The sequence below is a fragment of the Alexandromys fortis genome, unplaced genomic scaffold (assembly GCF_014885135.2).
Source record: "Alexandromys fortis isolate MF-2015 unplaced genomic scaffold, M_Fortis_MF-2015_v1.1 scaffold_136, whole genome shotgun sequence".
NCBI classification, from domain to species: Eukaryota; Metazoa; Chordata; class Mammalia; order Rodentia; family Cricetidae; genus Alexandromys; species Alexandromys fortis.
In genome coordinates, this window is record NW_026068024.1 from 2,349,935 (window position 1) to 2,363,238 (window position 13,304).

At 39.2% G+C, this 13,304-nt stretch overlaps 1 protein-coding gene across 3 annotated transcripts in view; it reads left to right on the top strand.

Moving 5' to 3' along the window:
• Heatr5b (HEAT repeat containing 5B) overlaps positions 1-11,925 on the top strand; it is a 77,137-nt gene extending 65,212 nt beyond the window's left edge. For all 3 annotated transcript variants that reach the window (XM_050163509.1, XM_050163510.1, XM_050163511.1), the window contains 6 exons: positions 1,258-1,402; positions 2,152-2,418; positions 3,723-3,947; positions 7,432-7,583; positions 8,773-8,986; positions 11,033-11,925. In XM_050163509.1, coding sequence (XP_050019466.1) covers positions 1,258-1,402; positions 2,152-2,418; positions 3,723-3,947; positions 7,432-7,583; positions 8,773-8,986; positions 11,033-11,337 — 1,308 coding nt within the window. In that variant the 3' untranslated portion in view covers positions 11,338-11,925. The remainder of the gene's footprint in view (positions 1-1,257; positions 1,403-2,151; positions 2,419-3,722; positions 3,948-7,431; positions 7,584-8,772; positions 8,987-11,032) is intronic.
• Positions 11,926-13,304: the final 1,379 nt, after the last annotated feature.

Here is a 13,304-nt window from a genome sequence, read left to right on the forward strand (position 1 = left end):
GATGGATCTGGGAGATGCTGTAAAGGCCAAATTATGAAGACTTCTTTATGACATGCAAAGGAATTTGAATTCTATTCTGAAAGTAAAAGTAAATGATTAAATATTTAAAAAGAAGAGTGTTTAATTTTGTTTGAAAGGGTCATGAGAGGCAAATAATGTAACTCAATGAAAAAGCAATTGCATAGATAGACAGACAGACAGACAGACAGCTGTAGAAGGATTTCACAGTCAGTCTTGTGGAGGTCAGTTTCTGAGATGTGAGAAGGGAAGCATGGAGATCAGTTATGAGGCTCTCTACCCAATTTTCCAAAGCCTAGTATTCTAGAGAACCTGAATAAAGCTGCAAAGAGCCCATATTGGGAACATGAGGATGAGCAACCCTTACGATTTGAAAAGAGGGAGCCAGATTGGAAGTGGGGACCATTGATGAGATAGGAGTAGAGCAGAAGGCAGCAGCTATTGAGGGCAAGAAAGGCCTTTCAGGAGGACAGTGTGGACAGGAAGATACAGACCTGTATCAGAGGACAGAGGAGGCCTTTGGGGACACTAAGTAAAGTCTCGAGCATTCAGTTACAGTGAGGAGGGTCGCCTGACTGGAGAGGCACAGGTCCTCACCAATTCCTGGAAGTCTTCTAGGATAAGAGAAGGAAGCATGGGGAAAGATGAAACAGCCTTGGATTTTTTTCTTTGCACTCCGGGGATTGGATCCAGAGACTCCTGCATCCTGAGCAAGCACTTACCAGCCAAGCAGCACCCTGAACTGTAGACAGTCTGTATCTTGAGAGAAGAAGGGAGAAAAGTTTTGGCTGAATTAAGTTCTCTCCTCTGTGTTTTAATTTGAGGCAAGCTTATTGTATCAATTAGATGTGGGAAATTGTAGAGGCTTAAGCTCCAAGTGTTCCTGAGGTGAGCAGAACACACCAGTAACTCCTCCTAGGTGGGCAGTTATGAACTTCTGTGACACTGAACTCTAGCAACAGCAGTAGCGCAGGTGTTTTATTCCAGTAGGAGAACAATAATATCTGGGTATCAGACTTTTAAATATTTAAATACTAGCCATTTGTTGCTTGAAAATCTTAAGGGGTAATGTGTGACCTCTGAATTTTATTTTTATATTTTCTTTTGTTATATAATCCTATATATTACATTTTAGTTATAAAATTTACTTTTGCATGTCTATTTTCTCAGATTTTAATAATATATATCTAGCTTTTGAAATCTAAATAAACTAAACACGTTTGTATTCATTTATAATAGCTGATTGGTGTTGAGTTGCTCAGTGTCCTGCACCGCCTGCTACTGACCTGGAACCCACCCTCCATCCAGCTGCTGGTCACTGGGGTTGTGCAACAGATTGTCAAGGCTGCCCAAGATTATTTACAGGAGAAGAGGAGTACCCTAAGTAAGCGCTGGAAACCGCACTGACTTGCAGCAAACCTTCTTTGTTCCCCAAAGCTTGGGTGGTTTGTTCATATGTACGGGTGTTGTATCTGCATATGTGTCTGTGTAGTGCATGCATGCCTGGAGCCCACAGAGGACAGAAGGGTGCTGGATCCTAGAACTGGAGTCACAGATGGTTGTGAGCTGTCACCTGGGTGCCAGGAATCAGGCCCAGGTCCTCTGGAAGAGCAGCCAGTGTTCTTAAGCACTGAACCATCTCTGCAGCCCTGTATTCCTAATTTTATAATGCTAGTATGCCAGGCATGATGGGGCATGCCTATGATCCCAGCATTGGGGAGGTAGAAGCAAGAAGATCACAAAGTTCTAGGTTTATTCTCCACCTTATAGCAAATTCAAGATCAGCTTGGCCTAGAGACCTGTCCCAAAAACTTAAAATTAAAATTAAAAAAAAAAGAAATTGCTAATTCTAGACTTCTTCCACTCAAAGGTGTCAATTTTATATGGTTCGACCTAGCATGTTTGTTATTTCTATTATGAAATACAAAACTAATAAAAAGCCTAGTATTGAGTTTCCAGGTGAAATGGACTGCCCATGGCTTTCAAAGAGCTTTATCTACTCAGGACATTGTACCAAGAAGGACATGGCACCATTTACACATTTACTTAGAAACCTTTTAGAAATAACTTAAATGTATTTATTATTTTATGTCTATTTTTTCTGGAAATTTCATCAACTTTATCTTTCCTTAGATGAAGAGGATATGGAAAAAGAGTCCTGTCCTACACTAGGAGAAGGAGGTGACAGCGGTGGCCTCATTCCTGGGAAGTCCCTTGTGTTTTCAACCATGGAGCTGCTGATGTTCATTTTAGTACGTCATATGCCACACCTGAGTGCTAAGATGTCGGACTCTCCAAGTCACATCACCCCCAAAACTCGCCTGTCGGAAGAAAGTGCTCGTTTGGTGGCAGCCACGGTGGCCATTCTGTCTGAGCTGCCGTCCCTTTGCTCACCAGCCGGTACGGTATTGGGAGTGTACTATCCGACCATAGGCAAAGATGAGCTTTCTCTGCATCTTAATTTAGGTTTCTTTTCTTCTTAAATCTCAGGTGCTAAATGTGCAGTTTCTAAAAGGTTGCTTTACCTGTAGGAGCCTAGGAAAGACTGAAGTTTCTAAAACTAGCAACCTAAGGTAGCCTTGTCAGAAGTCTGTCAGAGAGAGGACCAGGCTGTAACTCAGTGCTGGACAGCTGGACAGTATATGCAAGGTCCCCATCTTGATTTTGATTCCCAACACAACAAAACAAATCAAAACTCGAAGACTGAGGGAAGACTGAAAGTCAGTGCATAGACTTCAGTGAGGTCAATGGGAGGAATGACAGCTCCAATCGTGAGTGCCCCTGGGAAATCTGAAGAGAGTGACAGTCACCCTCAAGGACACTGAAAAAAAGTAGTACCAGAAGGTGTGTGGCACCTTTCAGCCCAAGCAGACCTCTCTGACTCCGACCTGACAGGTGTGGAAACAGTGATTTCTCCGTCATGGTCGCTCCATAGGCGCTGCACTGGAGGGCAGTTCCCTGCTGCGATTTTAGGATACTTCCATTCCACATTTGCTTGCCCAGTCGTTTCCTTTATTTTCCTGACTTATCTCAGAATTACTTTAAGACTCACCAGGTGGGCTGGAGAGATGGCTCAGTGGTTAAGAGCACTGGCTGCTCTTCCAAAGGTCCTGAGTTCAATTCCCAGCAACCACATGGTGGCTCACAACCATCTGTAATGAGATCTGGCACCCTCCTCTGGTGTGTGGGCTTACATGGAGGCAGAATGTTGTATACATAATAAATAAATAAATCTTTAAAAAAAAAAAAAGACTCACCAGGTTACTCAAAGTATATAGTGTTCCAGTTTTTCTGTCCTTCCTTCTCATGCCCGTTGTGAAGGGCAGGATTAAATACCTCACATTGGAAACAATAAAAACAAGATTCAATTGGAACAAAAAAGAAAATACTACTCTGTTTAAAAACAGTGTGGCACTTTCTTATTTTTCAAACTGATTTGTAACGGTAGTAATATAGTAAATTTTGAATAAAATCAAGAAAAGAAATACTGTTAAATCACAGTCAAGCCAGGCATGGTGATGTTGAGGCAGGAGGATTACCTGAGCCCAGAAGTATGGGACCAGCTTGTGCAAAATGATAAGAAAGACCTTTTATCTTAGGGAGAAGAGAGCACAACAAATTGTTTAAAAATAATTGTGTGTGTTGGAAACAGCTATCATGGGAGCTGGGGTGTTACAAAATAACCTGATTTGTTTTTATTTCAGGCTGCATGACAATTCTGCCCACAATTCTGTTCTTAATTGCAAGAATATTGAAAGACACAGCAATAAAGTCTGCAGACAATCAGGTTCCTCCTCCAGTCAGCGCAGCTCTGCAGGGGATAAAAAGCATTGTGACACTTCCGATGGCCAAAACTGAGGAAACTCAGAAACAGTGGACAGCTCTGATCCGGAGCACGCTCGCCTGCATCCTGGAGTATTCCCAGCCAGGTAGCCTGTCAGAGGCTTGAAGGTTTTAATTTCTAGACGGCTGTTCCTTAGTAGATTATTGCTTGAAGACCCTTGTCAGGAGTCTGCTGTGTAACACTGAGTCAACCCAAGACAGTTGTCTTATCCCACCTTCACCTCTAAAATAGGAATGCTTCTTCGTGCATTGTGGCTCTAAGAAGTGCTTTTCTTCATTCTTATGTGTGTTGGTGGGTTAAAAAAAGACAGCATATACCCAGAATGGACATGTATTGATATATTTATGTTTACTGCTTTTTCCCCCTTTTCTTTTGTCCCCTTTGGAATTTTCTCTCTCTCTCCCTCTCTCTCTCCCCCCACTCTTTCCTCTTCCTCTTTGTTGTTGTTATTGTTGTTTTTGTCTTGAAACAGGGTCTTATCATGTAGCCTAAACTAACCTCAAACTCATGATCATTCTGCCTTAGCCTCTTGATTCCTTTTGATTACAGAAATATACCACCATGTCTGGGTTATATTTTTTATATCTTTATTTCATGTACGTTGGTGTTTTGCCTGCAAGTTGGTCTATATGAGAGCGTCAGATCCCCTGGAACTGGAGTTACAGACAGTTGTGAGCTGCCACGTGGATGCTGGGAAGAGCAGTCAGTGCTCTTACCTACTGAGCCATCACCATCACCCCAGCCCCTGGTTATATTTTTGATTACGGCAATATACCACTATGTCTGGCTATATTTTTCAATAAAAATAACAAAGTAGGAGCCAGACATGGTAGTGCGTGCCTTCTACCATATCAGAGGCGGGGGGGGGGGGGGGGGGTGTCTCTGTGCATTCAAGGCCAACCAGGGCCATAGAGTAAGACCCTGTCTCCAAAGAAAAAGTAGTAAAATAGAAGGCAATATACTTATGACTATTCCAATATATCCCTAAATATAACTACAATCTTAATACTTAAATATTTTATCCTATAATGTCTGTGTATAGAAATAAATAATTTCTTACATTAATACATATCAGTTAATAATGTATATAAATCTGTGCATATACATGTATTTTATTGAGTGAGATAGTATTTATGAACAATGTATGGAATTTGTTTATATTTTAATTTATATAAGTAAAAATCTCATTTTATTTCTTGAATAACTATTTTAGAATTTATATATATATAAACTTCTTATTCACTTTTTGTTTGTTTGTTTTTTTCAAGACAGCGTTTCTCTGTGTAACAGTCCTAGCTGACCTGGAACTGGTTCTTACAGACCAGGCTGGCTTTGAGCTCACAGAGATCCGCCTGCTTCTGCCTCCCGTGTGCTGGGATTAAAGGCCTTTTCACTCCTTTAACTGACATAACTTTCATCACATGTATTTGCCAGTTATTCTCCTGTCAATGGATAGTTTTTATGATTTCTGATTTTCTCCAATTACAAACATGGTTGTTATCAACACCCTTAAAGATTTGTAGTATATTTTCATGACACATACATAGAACTGGAAATGCATGTTTTAAAACTTAACTTGATCAAATATTACCACATTTCTGTCCAATGTGGCTTTGGAGGTGGGGCATAATTTCAAAAATAAAGCAAACACTTTTATGTTTGTTTTAATTCAGATGAAGTACTTATTTATAGTTTTTACCACTTTTCTTCTTTGTTTAACTTTTTCCTCTTACATTTTATTTTTTAAGAAAATATGAAAACTCTTAAAAACAGAATAATAAGGAAAGATTTGCTACACTATTTTTTTAAACATTTCCACAACCAGGCATTGAGGCTCGTGTCTGTAACCCCAACCCATGGAAGATGAAGATAAGATCACTGGGGCACTCAGGTCCCACTGAGCTACATATCAAATTCCAGGCCTGTGTCAGGAATGAAGTGACAGGGAAAGGCTATGGGGATATTTGTGCAGTGTTTGTATAGCAAGGCAAGCAGGATCCTGCTTAACACAAGAGAAGTCGTATCATAGGGAATTCCAACTTGGAAATCATGTTTCTTATTTAAAAAATTGAGCTCTTCTACTTTAAATGTGTGTGTATATATTTATACCCACACAAGGAAATTCTCAAGGGAGCAATGAATCTCTTTAAGAATGCTGCAATACCTTTTTTCATTTTTAGAATCTTTGATTTTGAAAGACATGTTAGCTTTAATAAAATAGTCCAGAGCAGATGTGTGGACTGCAGTAGGCCCTCGTCCACATATCACCCCACATGCTCTGTGACCTCTGGGAAAGTCACACCCATTGTTGTTTCTCTTCTTAGTAACTGCTGAATCATTTAAGATTATATTGACATCTTTGTGATACTTTACTCCTAAATACTTCATAGATATCCTAATAACGAAGCCATTCTTTAAATACCCACAAAAGAATTTAATATTAATGCAGTGTTATTGTTCATTAGCAGATTTCAGAAGTTGTCCTAACAATAATATTTTCTTTGTATTATTGTCATTTTGCTCTGTCCTCTTTTAATCTGGGGCATTACCATAGCCTTTATCGTCTATGATCTTCATTATTTTTTGCTTGTTTGTTTTGTTGTTTTTCAAGATAGGGTTTCTCTGTGTAGTTCTGGCTGTCTTAGAACTTGCCCTGTAAACCAGGCTGGTCTCAAATTTAGGGATCCTTCTGTCTCTACCCCCACCTTCGTTCCCCCACCATTTAGTCCAAGTGCTGGGATTAAAGGTATGCACCACCACTTGTGTGTGTGTTTTTAAAGACTACAGGACATCTATTCTACAGAACATTCCTTAATTTGTAATTGTCTAATTTTCCCCTCAGTTTAGCATGTGTTCAGTTCATACCTTTTGGGCAGAAATACCACGTAAGTAGTGTACATATTTCTCAGACAATCTTGAAAGACAGTGTTTAGTATTGCTTTTCCTACATCAAGAATCTCTTGACTAGACGAGTTGGTGCATGCCTTTAATCCCAGTACTCAGGAGGCAGAGGCTGGTGCATCTCTGTGAATTCAAGGCCAGCCTGGTCCATATAGAGAGTTCCAGGACAGCCAGCCAAGTCTATGTAGAGAAACTTTGTCTCAAAAAACAAAAATAAATATAAGAATCTCTTGGTTTTTATTTTTTGAGACAAAGCTATGTTTAATGTCACTCTGTAACTCAGGCTACCCTCAAATTTGTGCTACTAATCCTGCCCCAGCCACCCACGTGCTGGGATTGCAGATGTACCATGCCAAGTCTCAACTTTCGTAACTGCTTCAAGGTGATGCCTGCCATAATTCCATATTCTGGGGCTGCATTCTTCTATCATAACCAAGTAGTCTGCAGAGAGATTCTTTGAAATCACCTTAATTGTCTGCTTCCTGTGAAACTTTAACATAGGAAGTAAAAGTGTGCCTGAAACATATTTTCCTGCCTTAGTTCCACAGTGAGAGTTTGGGGATCTGTATTTTCTAGGTTGACGCACACTCTGTGGTCAACAATGAGAAAGTGTTGTTCACGGCTTTAATTCCCAAGTCTTCCTGCATTGCCTTCCTTTTGTCCCATAGATGATTCTATGCCTGCACCTGATGAAGTGAGCACACTTACAGCCATTGCGCTCTTCCTGTGGTCTGCCAGCAGCGAAATAATAGGAGTGCAGTCCCTACAGAACGGCTGCATGAGCAGGTTTAAAAGTGCTCTGAATTCATGTGACCCGTGGGTGAGTTACCCTTCAACAGTCTGCTTTGTCAGGAATGCTCACATGAGCTCACTACGATGTGACACGTGCAGTGAAAACTTACATGTTTGCAGTATAGCTTTGTCTTTTTAATCTTGTTTATTACTGTGTGTAAATGCTTGATGTTTGTGTGTGTGCTTTGTGTGTCACAAGCATTTTTACCTGCGGAACCATCTGATCAGTCTGTAGTATGGCTTTTAAATTGAAACATTGTTAAGGAACTGTGTATTTAAGCACTAAGTGACATTTGTAGATACTTCCATTTGCCAAAATTCTCCGTTGTCTGAAATATTATTAACCCTGGCCATAATGGTAGGGACTTTACATGGGTTTTGTTTTTCAGTCTTTATTTCAGTGATACCAAGAATGTTAAAGAATAAATTTATATTATTGCATCTTTTAATGATCATTTTTATTAGTTTATTTTGTCAAAATCCAAGTTAATGCTTCTCAAGCATGCCACACACCAGGAAAAGAAGATCAGTAAACTACTCCTGGCCTCCTCCCTGAGCTTCCTTAAAGTCTTCAGATTTATGGCTAAGAGACTCAAAATGTCCTCCACGCTTTTCTGTGTCCAGAGAAATTTCGTAGTTCATTTTCCAACAAAGCACTGAAATAAGTGTCTTTCACTCTTTGTCCCACACATTAATGAACACCCCTTTCACTTTTTCCCTTCTTAAAAAACCTTAGTACTGTAGTACATGGTGATACCTGCTTTTCATCCTAACACTCAGGGGGCAGAGGCAAGCCTATCTCTACAAGTTTGGAACTTCCCTAAAAAAACAGTTATTATGTTAATGTAAATAGTTGTTTTCAAATAATCAAAGGGGGTTGATTATGTAAATAGTGTATTTTTGTAGCTTTATTTTATTTAGGTCAGTCCTTCATTAACTTCCCTGACCACTAAAATTAATCAGAGACAATTATATTTTAAAGGAAGAATTGAAAAGAAATCAGACTCCACGTTTTCTGGCTTTCCCATACAGTAGAAATATTTGTTATGTAAGCATGGTGATTTGGTAACTCATGAATAAGGAGTTTCTTTCATCTCCTGTTTTGTTTAGTTAGTATTAAGGTCCGTTTTCTCCTGTTCATGTTAAGGTACAGTGTGATTGTTAACCAGATAAGATCTGCCGCATGCACTAATTGAGAAAATCACTCTCTTATGTAGGTTCAAGCCAAATGCTACCAGCTCCTCCTGTCAGTCTTCCAGCACTCCAACCGCGCCCTTTCAACTCCCTACATCCATTCACTAGCTCCGCTAGTGGTTGAAAAGCTAAAGGCTGTCGAAAGAAACAGACCAGCCAGTAGTACAGAACTTCTGGCTGTTCAAGAAGGAATTAAAGTTCTTGAAACATTGGTTGCTCTTGGAGAAGAACAGAATAGTAAGTGCTTTCTTATTTCTGTATTGTTTATGAATCCTAGTGTTAAACACAGGTTTTGCAGCAGTGCATTTCCCAAGAAGTAATTACGGTCTGAATGCATAATATCTATCTGCTCATGTTACTCATGCGCAATAACATAATGTATTGGTTATTTATATTTAGTTTTTATGAGTGAGAAGCCACAATGAATTGCTGAGGGCACTTTAACTCACTGATTTTGTTTTATGTTTTCTAGGAGTGTGTTTTTAAGGACTAGGAACAGTAGAGATATTTAATAGAATTTTAGAAATAAAATATGAATTACATAAGCCTTATGTTATAACCAGGAAAGTGTAAGTACCAACCATCATAAGATACCTCAGGATTTGATACTTAATTTTTTTTGCTTCATGATTAATGCAACATGCATTTATTTAACCAGAAATGCATACTTTATATATAAAGTATAAGCTTTTGTATACTTAATAGAGGCATACTAAAATATGATTTTTAATTGTTGTGAAAAAGCTAAAATTTTCAACAAATACCTTGTGATTGAACATTAAGGTACTCCCAATTTCTAAGACTCTCTTCCATGAGTCAGGGAGTGGTTCAGTGGCCAAGGGCTCACCTGGGCTCCATGCTGAGCATGGGGCAGGAGGTGGGGGTGTCTCATCTCTGTCTTCATGTTAAGTTTAATTCTAAACTTGGACATCTGTTGAGGAATCAAAAGTGAATAAGGTTAAGTCCTATTGGTAAAGTTTGTAGTTAGTAAAATAAATATAATAAAGTTACATCATACTTTCTACCCAAGTAACTGATGCATTAACAGTTTCTTCAAAAAAATCCTTTCGATTTCAATTTTTTTCTTTTTCTTTCTCTTTTTTTCTCTTTTTTCTTTTTTGATTTTTGAGACAGGGTTTTTTTTTTTTTTTTATGTAGCTCTGGTTGTCCTGGAATTCACTTTGTAGACCAGGCTGGCCTTGAACTCAGAGCTTCTCTGAGTGCTGGGACTAACTAAAGGCTGCTGAAGTCTGAGCCCTTGGCTTCATGCATACTGCGTATATGCTCTACCACTGAGCTGTATCTTCAGTCACACAGTAGCTTTTCAACATTCTCTACTATCTTTACAATTTTCATTAAAAGAGAGCACATTTCCAAAGAGGTGAGAAAAGTTAAATGATAATTTAAAACCTAAAGGTTTACTCTCTTAGAATCATGTGACTATATAAAAATTTTAAAAATCTAAAAGATGCTATTAAATTTATATCACTCATTCATTAATTCATTGTTAGTACTCTCCTAGTGTATGTAATCCTATTTATTTAAAGTGATTTTTATCATTTTTACATCTGTGAATTGAGATCAAACCCTCATGCTAAGCAAGCACTTTTGTTTTTATTTTTATTGAGCTCTACATTTTTCTCTGCTCCCTTCTCTGCCTCTCCTTCCCTCCCCCAAGGTCCCCATAAGCAAGCAATCTTATCATGAGCTATGCCCCCACCCCACCTTTACTTTTGAAATCATCTAGTTTTAAATTTTAAGTAAAAAAATCTGATTGCATATTCTATCTTAAACATCTTGCTGTGTTGTAAAACATCTGTAATCCAAATAAAACTATGTTCATTATTAATACTGCAAATTGATCTGATTTGAGAATGGAAATTATAGCACTTTAGTAGTACCCGTGTTTTATGCCTTTATTTTATTTTATTTTATTTTTGGATTTTTCGAGACAGGGTTTCTCTGTAGCTTTTGGTTCCTGTCCTGAAACTAGCTCTTGTAGACCAGGCTGGCCTCAAACTCACAGAGATCCGCCTGCCTCTGCCTCCAGAGTGCTGGGATTAAAGGCGTGCGCCACCACCTTCCCGTCCGGCCTATGCCTTTATTTTTTGAAAGAAAGTCAGTTAGCTCAGGGACATGGATGGGGCCTGACTAGCTATTAAACTGTAATTGCACAACTAACCTACAATACCTGTTATATATTATATAATATACTGTTTCTGTTAACAATGCCAAGCTTCCTTTTCTCCAATCAGGCCAATCTTTGCTGTTGTCTTGTTACAGGAGTCCAGTTACTTGCTCTTTTGGTGCCCACTTTGATCTCTTACCTACTGGATGAGAATTCTTTTGCCTCAGCAAGTTCTATCTCCAAAGATCTTCATGAGTTTGCACTCCAGAACTTAATGCACATTGGACCTCTGTACCCACATGCTTTCAAGACCGTAATGGGGGCTGCTCCTGAGCTGAAAGTGCGCCTAGAAACTGCTGTCCGAGCAAGCCAGGCGAGCAAAGCCAAGGCAGCTGCCAGGCAGCCAGCCCCTGCCACACATTCTGCACCAACAATTAAGCTAAAAACAAGCTTTTTTTAGTGTGTTCTTCCATTCCTTTTTTTTTTTATTTATATTTTATGTTGTTAGTGACAACCCCTGTATCATTCCAGACTATGAACTGTTTTATTTGTATATTGGAATTATAATGCTTTGAAGTTGATTAAATGAAATAGTGTTCACATCTCTTATTGATTTTTAAAGGTCATGTGGTGAATGTATTTCCATTTTAATCCTAATAACATTTTTCTTTCGTTGACTTTTTTGTTGCTGCTGTTTGGGGGTTTGGCTTTTTGGTGTTGTTCCTAGTGATTGGCTCCAGAGCCTTGGTCATTCTAAGCATGCACTGTACTGTGACATATAGCCCTAGACCCTAATTAGCTTATTTTTGTAAACACTGAGCCATGGTCTTTTAAATTGAAATGCGAAGAACATAATCACATCATGTAGTTGGGCAGCCTTTGGCTATTACCAGGAAAATAAAATGAGTCAGACTTTAGCATTTGTCAGGGGAAGTTCATGGAACAGCAAGCAGATTGTAAAATTTGACATAACTCAAAAAAACAGAAGTCTTTGTTTTGTGGCAAATATAGTGTGAATAAAATCACATTTTCTAACCATTTCATCAGATATCCTTGTCTTTCTGACGGGTGTTTAGCTTTCACATTAACTGTCTGCATTGTGCTGTGTGTATGCCTCTGTGGTGTCTGGACTAAAATTCTCATCTAAGGTGGACTAAAGGTTTCAAACGTAGCATGTCACTCTACTTATTTTTAATGGCTAAAATTTGTCCTGCTCTGTGCTTTGTAATCACAGAGCCTCAGGTTCTGACTGTAGTCCTTGGCTGCATTCATCCAATATTTATGGGGGCCTGCTGTGGATAAGGCAGCACATTGAGTGCCTGAGGGTGCACAGAGAGAATTACAGGTTAGGTGTGCCTCTCAGGCAGTGGGAATTTACCATGCAAAACAGGGAACCAGTTAAATGGATGCTTGTCACACACACCCGGCAGCTGATTTTAATCACAGTTTAGACTCTATCAACAAAGGAGTGTCTAGCCGGGAGGTGGTGGCGCAAGCCTTTAATCCCAGCACTTGGGAGGCAGAGGCAGGTGGATCTCTGTGAGTTCGAGACCAGCCTGGTCTGCAGAGCTAGTTCCAGGACAGGCTCCAAAACCACAGAGAAACCCTGTCTCGAAAAACCAAAAACAAAAAAACAAAACAAAAAAAAGGAGTGTCTTTTCTAAACATTTGAAATATGTGATGCTATTTGAAATATGCTACCTGCTATGTATTCTCTCATATCTGGATCGATTAGCCCCTCTTGGTCTTTTAGACGCCTCAGGAAGGTACTTGGCTCATTGGTTTTCTGACTGACTTCTTTCTATGGGGTTGATTTTAATTTCAGACTTGGGCTTCCAACATTTTTCTCCTTGATTTTTTTTTGTAAAATTCAATTAAAATTATTTCTCATGTCATGTAATTTTAGTGATTGAAAGTGTCCAGTTCAGGCTGAGGATGTTTTCAGGGGTGGATAGCTTCCCTAGTGGGTGCAAAGCCCTGGACTCGGCCCCACTACTGGGAAAAGGAAGTACAATTTAGTGGCATTGAGTGTATTCCCAGCAATCCTAACACAGCCACACATGTTCCTTCCTCCTGAGGGACCCTAAGCCCATTTAGAGGCTATCTCACGTCTCTTCCTTTCCCTCCTCTCTGAGGCTTTCACCTCCAATCTGCTTCTGTCTACATTTTCATAACTGTAGATGTTTACTATATGGGGTCATATGTGTCCTTTCATGACTGGTCTCTTGACTTACGTTTTCAAGGTTCATCCATACTGTAACATGAATTATTATCATTCTTCTTAATGGCGGAATGTTCTGTTGTATATACACATTTTCTTTATCCATTCACCACCTGAAGGACACTTGGGCTTGTCCCACCTCCTTCCTCTTATGAATATTGTAAGTAATAATGCTCTGAACCATTATGTAGAGAGTTTTCCATGAA